Raw genomic sequence first — 9,319 nt, 5'->3', positions numbered from 1 at the left:
TGTTGTCAGAAGGGACCATTCCCTGGAGAAGGATGTCATGCTTGGTAGGGCAGAGGGTCGACGAAAGAGGGGGAGGCCTTCAATGAGATGGATTGATACTGTGGCTGCGTCGATGGGCTCAAGTATAGCAGGGATTGTGGGACTGGCGCGGGATTGGGCAGTGTTTCCTTCTACTGTGCATGGGGTCGCTATGAGTCGGAAATGACTCGACGGCACTTAACATCAGGTGGAACTGGATTTTATCTTATCAGAAATCTTAGATAATTGGAGCATTTTAAACTAATTGTGATGTGAATGAATATAATTTTTCATGTTTTATAAATAAGTAGATCAAGTATTTTATTACTGAATGCAAAATGGGGTCATTTAAAAAGATTAGTAGATGAGAAAATTAGGATCTTTGGTTATTTTCACATTTGAAACAAAAGGAAATTTCACTAAAATGGAACTGAGTTAGAGATCAGGAAAGGCAAGTCTCCTCTCTCCCAAGAAAAAGGAAAACAAAATAAGTCAGACAAACACAAGCGAGGTAACTGGAGTGTGGAGAAGATGATAAAATTAAGTTCTGAAACAAATAAATAATGGCTTCCAGAAAAAACCCAAAGTCACTGCTCTCGAGTCGGTTACAACTCATAATGACCCCTCCTTGGGTTTCCGAGGGGGTATCTCTGCAGTAGATTGCCCTGTCTTCCTTCTGAGGAGAGGCTGGTGGATTTGGACTGCCAGACCTACCACATTCAAAACAGGAGTTCTTGGGTGGTACAAATGTCATGCCCAGAGGCCCCTTGGAAGGCAGGCCTGGCAGTCTGCTTCTGGAAGGTCACAGCCTTGAAAACTCTTTGGAGCAGTTCTACTGTGCATACACGAGGTCTCTCTCCAGGAGTCAAAATTGACTTAACAGCAGTGTGTTTAAAATACAAAGCTAGTTGAATGTGCATGGAAGATAATTTCTAATATTTGTTCAAAATACTACAGAGAAAATGAGGATGATTTCAAAATATTTTCTGACAAAAATGATATTTTATCAGTGAAATAATGCCAAATTTACACCTATCCCTTAATTAGGATATTCACATGCTCCTCTGACACTTTCATAAATTGACCAGTATTATCCAAGGAGATTGTTTTCTAGATTTGTATTTCTAGAATCTAGAAGTACATTATTTCTTTTTAGTATTGTCTGCTGAATGAGTTTTTACACAACCTTTGAGTTATATTAGTAATGAACTCATAATTGACATTATGCAAGTGAGAAAAAAATTACTGAAACTTTGATTGTTTTAAAAAATGACAGTTGGTCTGCTATATCAGAAATACTACAAGTGGGTAGCTTTAACAAGCAAATTTATTTTCTCTCACTTTAGGAGGCTAGAAGGCTGAATTCAGGGTGCAGGCTATAGGGGAAGACTTTCTCTGTTGATTCTGGAGGAAGGTTCTTGTCTTTTGAGTCTCTGTTCCTGGGCATTCTTCATGCGGCTTGGCTTCTCTTTTTCTTTCCATCTCTGCTTCTTTCACTTGCTTATTTAATTTCTTTATGCCTGGCAATCAACTTCCTAACAGTAGGTTTCTTTATTTTGTTTTGTTTTGTTTTTATGTCCCAAAAACACATAGACTCAAGACTCTTCCTTCCCTAATCCTGCCTCATTAACGTAACGGAGACAGCCCTTCTCTAATGGGATCATAACCACAGGCACAGAGGTTGTTGTTTGTTGTAGATGTTAGGATTTGTAAAACATGTTTTTTGGGACATAATTCAATCCCTAACAGCCACAAAGTAGCTTGTGTTGTTAATTTAAAACATCTCTATCATCAAAACATTATAATAATATTGAATAACAGTAAAAAAGGAAAAAAAAGTAATCTATATTTTCAAATATGAAATTTAAAAAATATGTGTGAAACTTATGTACCTTAGGTAATTTTTGTTATTATGTCTACAAAATTAGATAATAGGGAGATATTTTATTTGAAAGAAGTTGAGAAAATTGAATGTATAGATAAAACCATCTAGATTTTTGCCCAACAATAGAACTTGAACATTTGTATTCTCTGACAATTAATGAGCATGTCTTTTTTGGTAATGTTAAACTGGAGTAAAATTTTATTCAGAAAAATAGGTGGTTTATTAAGTGTTAGGTAATTAGATTATAGGGCAGCAGGTCATACATAGTTCATAGAGAAGGAAAGCCCAAGAGGTCAGAGTGGTTAGCATACACATGCTGCGGAGGGGTTGAGAGGAAAAGTATGCTAAAAGTCCATGAGGAAAGAAAGAAGTCTTACATAGTTGTTGAGGATGGACGACTACACTGCATTAGAGTAGTGCTACCCTAAGACTTTAGAACAGTTCTATTTATAAATCTTCTATTTGCTTTGTACTTGTCTGAAATCCTTAGAGATGTTCTTCAGCTTAATAGAAAAGTAGATGGATTGAACTTGGTTCTAGTAACAATATGAATGCTGAAATTTAGATTTTGGACAAATAATGTTACTATATTTATTACACTTGATTATTTTTCTTGTTTTATTTTGAGTAAGGTAGTTTTATATTTTTTGATGGTCAATTTATATTTTGATTTCACAAACATTCTAAAAACAGTACTGGAATGTATAGTTTTAATAACCTTTCATGGAACTTTTACAAAAGCTTTTTGTTCCTTGATTATTTTACATTAATGAAATTAATTAATGGTAGCTACGGTAGAATGCTACAGTGGAACTGGATGATCTCTACTGAGGAAAACTCCAAGCACTTGCCAGTTCATCTTACTATTCTCTTTTTCACTGCCTGCTATAATTAAGTCAAGGTTCTGACTTTTGTAAGAATACCATCTTTAAGGCACACTATATTTTCTAAAAATACAAAAAGATTGTAAAGTTAGGCCTTGAAGTCATTAGAAGGAAAGTGAGGACAGGTGTATTTACTTTCACTCCCATGTTTAATCTCTTTAACTCTCATGTTAAATCTGTCAACTGTTGAAACTAATAATAAATTATTGCACTCAAAATCAAACTTACCAGAAAAATATTTTATTTTGATGTAAGTTATACTTGAGTCTCATTTACTCTTTTATTCGATTTTAGACAACAATACTTCAAATTAATTGATGAGTGTGTATCCCAGATTGTACTGCATAGAGATGGAATGGATCCAGACTTCACGTATCGAAAAAGACTAGATTTAGATTTAAGTCAGTTTGTAGGTAAGTATTTCTCTATTTAAATGGAAGTATCTTTCTTTTTCTTACTTCATGATTTAGCTCTAGGATATTTGTTCTCAAAGTGTGACTTACTATAGGCCACTTAAAGGTGCTTGAAACTGTTTCAGGGGGTCCTAAAAGTCAAAACTATTTTCATAATAATATTAAGATATTATTTGCATTTTTACTATGATATTTGCATTGATGGTGCAAAACAATGGCAGACAAAACTGTTGATACCTTCTTACAAATCAAGGTAGTGCCACCAAACCGTAGTTTTTATCTGTATTCTTCACTCTAGTAAAACAAAACAACAAAAATGGATATTTTTTTTTACTAAAAAATGTCCTTGGTATAACCCTAAAAAATATTAATTGTATTAAATTTCATCGTTGAGTAAATGTCTTTATTCATATTCTTTGTGACACAATGAGGTATATGAATAAAGCGTTTCTGTTGCACAGCAAAGTACAGTGGAAAACTACTTGTGTAATTGATTTGAAGCTGAACTGGCAGTATTTTTCAAGGAATGCCATTTTTACTTTGAAAGAATGACTTTCACAGAAACTGGTTATTCAGACTTGAGTATTTTGTACATTTTTTTCTTAAAAATGAAACAAATTGTGTGGCCAGTGATAAAATTTAAGCTTTGAAATGAGAATTGAAAATTTGGGAAACTTGTATCTGTTACCATCAGACTGATAAATTCTCAGTACTAAATTTTTTTTTTGATGATCTCAATGGTGGTATAACATATATGATAATTTTCATATTATATAATGAAGTGTGTTAACATTTAGATGGTCTTCATGACTCAGAGGACCACTCTTTTCCAAGTTACCAGTGTGATGTTACAAATTCTTTGTGATGTAAAAACCTATTAAAAGGACAAGATTGACCAATGGATTTAACTGAGTACAAAAGTCCATTGATATAATAATGTGATTCTATATTGTAAGTAATCTTTAATAGGCTACTATTTGTCAAATATTGGTATAATATCAAAGAAGAATATCTACAATGATTTGTAAAGGCTATTAAAATATACCTTCCTTTTGTAATGGCATATCTGAGGTTGTGGTTTCTTCATATATTATCTGAGTCTAGGAAGAAGAATGGAATATGTAGAATGAGTAAGAAATGGGATGATTCTAGTGATACTGGTAAAGAGAGTTGTTTTTTTCAACAGAGTAGAAGAAGTTAGAAATCCCTGGGTAGTTAGGGGGACATGGAAATGAAGAAAATCAGTGTCTAAATATGCAATCATCTGAAATGTGATATGATTTTGCATGGTGTCAAAAAAGAAAATTTATTCCACTTGGATATTAGAAATGCTTGTTCTAGAGTAGCTAAGGGCTTTTGACAATGAGCTATTGACAAGGAAATAGAATCTTTGCACACAGATTGACTATGTAAATGGAACATAATTACATAGTTAGAACATTATTTAATGATTTTAAATGTTTAGAATAAACTTATGGACAAGATTTGGAAGACTTAATACAGAAAGGGCAGCTCTGATAGCATAGTGCCTAAGGCACTTGATTGCTAACCAGAAGGCTGGCAGTTCAAACCCACCAGCCACTCCTCGGAAGGAAGGTTGGACAATCTACTTCCATAGTGATACTGCCTCGGCAACCCAGGGAGGGGTCACTATGAGTCAGATCTGAAATGACGACACATAACAACAACAACAACAACAATAACAATACAGAAAGGAATGGCACCTAATTTACATGAACAGCTGAGAAAAGAAGAGAGGTTGGCCACTGAGTTGATTCTGAATCATAATGATCCTATAAGAGAGAGTAGAACACCCCCATAGTATTTCCAAGACTGTAAATCTTTATGGAAGCAGACAGCCTCATCTTTCTCTCACAGAGTGGCTGGTGGATTCAAACCATTAACCTTTTGTGTAGCAGCCAAATGCTTTAACTGTTGCACCACCAGAGCTCCTTAGAGGTTGAAAAGTTGGTGGGAAAGGTGTGATAATGTAGCATACAGATAACTTTATGCATGATAGTGGGAATCAAGAGATACTGTCTAATGGAGCAGGTATTAAAGATTTACATATTTATTTTGTGGTACAGAGCCAACCAATTTAGGAAGAAAAATTGTAATTAATTGTGATTAGATGGAGAGTACCTTTTTCATCTTTAATAGTAGGAAGTTAGATATAATATCTTAAATTGATAAATCAAGAAATAATAGTATAGCACTTTATTTAGACATAAGAAGATAACAGTCAGAATAATTTAATGCAGAAGGAGCCATAAGAAGTTGCATTTAGGAAGTGTGATTGACATTTTGATGCAGTAATTTGGTTACTTTTCATTGCAAGACATTAGGCTATTGTGTGAAATGTGCAAAGATCTGGAGTTAGAAAACCAAAAGGGAAGAACATGTTCAGCTTTTCTCAAGCTGAAAGAACTGAGGATAAAATTTAAGCCTCAAATTGCAATACTGAAAGAGTTCATGGGCAATATGTTGAATGATGCAAGAAATATCAAGAGAAGATGGAAGGAATACACAAAGTTACTATACCAAAAAGAATTGGTAGATGATCATCCATTTCAAGAGTTGGCATGTGATCAAGAACCAATGGTATTGAAAGAAGAAGTCAAAGCTGCACTGAAGGACTTGGTGAAGAACAAGGCTCCAGGAACTGATGGAATACCTATTGAGATGTTTCAACAAATGGATATCCCACTGGAGACACTCACTTGGTTATGCCAAGAAATTTGGAAGACAGCTACCTAGCCAGCTGACTGGAATAGATCCATATTTGTACCCATTCCTAAGAAAGGTGATCCCACAGAATGTGGAAATTATCGAATAGTATCATTAATATCACACACAAGTAAAATCTTACTGAAGATAATTAAAAAATGGTTATAGCAGTATATTGACAGAGAACTTCCAGAGGTGCAAACTGGATTCAGAAGAGGACATGGAACAAAGGATATCACTGTGGATGTTAGATGGATCTTGGCTCAAAGCAAAGAATTCCAGAAAGATGTTTACTTGTGTTTTAGTGACTGTTCAAAGGCTTTTAATTGTGTGGATCATAACAAATTGTGGATAACATTGAGAAGAGTGGGACTTCCTGAACACTTGATTGTACTCATGAGGAACCTGTGCATAGATCAGGAGGCTGACGTTTGAACAGAACAAGGGGATACTGCATGTTTTAAAATCAGGAATGGAGTGTGTCAGGGTTGTATCCTTTCACCATACTTACTCAATCTGTATGCTAAAGCATATTATCTGAGAAGCTGGACTATATGAAAAAGAATGTGGCATCAGGATTGGAGGAAGGCTCATTAACAACCTGCGACACACAGATGGCATAACTTTGCTTGCTGAAAATAAGGATGACTTGGAACACTTACTGATGAAGGTTGAAGACTACAGTCTGCACTATGGATTCCACCACAACAAAAAGAAAACAAAAATCCTCACAACTGGACCAATAAGCAGCATCATAATAAATGGAGAAAAAATTGAAGTTGTCAAAGACTTTATTTTTCTTGGTTCTGCAATCAACACCAATGGAAGCAGCAATCAGGATGTCAAAAGCATATTGCCTTGGGCAAATCTGTTGCAAAAGACCTCTTTTGAATGCTGAAGAGCAAAGATATCTCCTTGTAGACTAAGATGTGTCTAACTCAAGCCATGGTATTTTCAATCGCCTCATATGCATGTGAGTGCTGGAAAATGAATAAGGAAACCAAAGAAAAGTTGATGCTTTCGAGTTGTGGTGTTGGTGAACAATGCTGAAAGTACCATGGATTCCTAAAAGGACTAAGAAATCTGTCCTGGAGGAAGTGCAGCCAGAATGCTCCTTGGAGGTGAGAATGGCCAGACTTCGTTTCACCTACTTTGGTCATATTGTCAGAAGGAGCATTCTCTGGAGAAGGATGTCGTGCTTGGTAAAGTGTAGGGTCAATGAAAAAGGGGAAGACTCTCAACAAGGTGGTTAGACACAGTGGCTGCAGTGTTGGACTGAGGTATAGTAGGGATCATAAGGCTGTCACAGGACTGGGCACTGTTTTGTTCTATTGTACATAAGGTAACTGTCAGAGATGACTTGATGGCATCTAACAACAACAGCTATTGTGTGTGTGACATACCTTGGAGATACTGTGGTTTCAGTTTCAGACCAACACAATGAAATGAATATAACAATAAAAGCAAGTCACGTGAATTTTTTGGTTTCTCAGTACATTTATAAATTTTATTTATGTTATACTGTATTCTAGTAAGTGTGTAATATCATTTTTAAAAAGTTTGAAATATTGTGAGCCGTACTAAAATGTGACACAGATATCCAAAGTAAACACATGCTGTTGGAAAAATGTTGCCAGTTGACTTGCTTGCCACAAGGTTGCCACAAACTTTCAATTTGTAAAAAATACGGTATTTGCAAAACACAATAAAGTGAAGCACAATAAAACAAGGAATGCCTGTCTATGTTCATTTATTTGTTTTACTTTGAAAAAGGGAGAAGGAATACAATACATCAGGGAAAATCTTTCCACGTGTAACACTTAGGCATTAGAACCCAATCATGTGAATATATATCATAAGTTATTTAATTAAGTCATTATTGATGGACATTGAATTATTTCTATTTTTTTGGTAACCCAACCAATACTGTAATGCATATTCTTGTCTACAGGCAAAGTCCCAGAAATAAAACTGCTGGTGGAAGAAAATGTGCATTTTAAATTGTAGTACATATTGTCTAATATCTCATCAGCAGAGTTCTTTAATTTATATTTTCATTGTTGTGTATGCGAATCAGTTTCCCTATACCATTTCATTATTTTCTGTTTATTAGTATTGACTGATTTCCAAGCTTATGTTGGACATCATCCTTCTCCTCCTCCTTCAAAATACATTTGGATTGATGGCAGAAACCTTTGAGGATTGTGTGTTTTAACCGATTTCCCTCCTTTTGTCTAATAGAAAAAGTTTACATTTAAATTTGATTTGTCTATTCCTTTGATTTTCTGGCTGTGGTATCATACCTCAGAAAACCCTTCTCTATTCTAACATTCTAATATTATTTTCTCTATTTTATTATATTGGTGATATTATTACTACTTCTTTTCTATGATTTTTTTCTTTGTAAACTTTTGAAGTCATAATGAATTTAAGAAGTAGTGCAATAAAAAGTTGCCTGTCATTGCAATTTTAGATATTTGCATAGATCAAGCAAAACTAGAAGAATTTGAAGAGAAAGCATCAGAACTTTATAAGAAGGTAAGTAATTTCCTAAAGACTAATTTTGCAATATGATTTGGTGCACCACTGCAGACATTCTTCTGCCTCAGTCATTTTGCTTATTGTCCCCACTTTCTTCTTCACCCCTTTCAGATATTTGCATTGATAATTCATTATATTTAAAATTTCAAACTATTCACTCTCAAACCTGATCCTCCCTATGCCTCTTTCCTGATGTTTTTCTCTTCCATTGTTCTGTAGGCTACATGTTTTATATACATATGTTTATTTTTTATATACTGTTTAAGTCTATAAACAAGTTTTATATATTAATGCACATTTGTCTTTTCTTTGGGGATGGGGTTATGTTGTTTATTTCTTCCCTTAGAGGAAACCACCTTTAGGATTTTTGTTTGCTTTATTCACTACCCGTACAGCTAGACCAAATCCAGGCCAGTGTAAGAAGTTTAAAAACAAACAAACAAAGTATATGTATGTATATATAGGAGCTCTGGTGGGGTAGTGCCTAAGGCATTTGACTGCTAATCCAAAGGCTGGTGGTTCAAACCCACCAGCCACTCCTCAGAAGAAAGATCGGGCAATCTACTTCTGTAGAGATATTGCCTCAGAAACCCAAGGAGGGGTCACTACGAGTCAAATCAATCGACGGCAGTGAGTTTGGTAATTTTGGCATAGGAACTCTGGTAGCATAGTGCCTAAGGCACTTGACTGCTAACCAGAAGGTTGGCGGTTCAAACCCACTGGCCACTTCTCTGAAGGAAGGTTGGGCAATATACTTCCATAGTGATACCACCTCAGAAACCCAAGGAGGGGTTGCTATGAGTCGGGGGCAACTTGACGGCACTTAACAACAATGACAACATACACACGCA

The 9,319-nt window shown here is 35.2% G+C and overlaps 1 protein-coding gene across 1 annotated transcript in view; it reads left to right on the top strand.

Annotated features, from left to right (window-relative positions):
* Positions 1-9,319, top strand: part of DIAPH3 (diaphanous related formin 3) — a 923,535-nt gene that overhangs the window by 383,640 nt on the left and 530,576 nt on the right. Inside the window, exons 13-14 of the mRNA XM_042781617.1 lie at positions 3,082-3,200; positions 8,401-8,465. Coding sequence (XP_042637551.1) covers positions 3,082-3,200; positions 8,401-8,465 — 184 coding nt within the window. The remainder of the gene's footprint in view (positions 1-3,081; positions 3,201-8,400; positions 8,466-9,319) is intronic.

The sequence above is a fragment of the Orycteropus afer genome, unplaced genomic scaffold, assembly GCF_000298275.1.
Source record: "Orycteropus afer afer isolate SDZICR_OR568_19922 unplaced genomic scaffold, OryAfe1.0 scaffold00138, whole genome shotgun sequence".
Classification (NCBI taxonomy): Eukaryota; Metazoa; Chordata; class Mammalia; order Tubulidentata; family Orycteropodidae; genus Orycteropus; species Orycteropus afer.
Note: the sequence above shows the minus strand (reverse complement) of the source record. Positions and strands in the feature narration are given on the sequence as shown.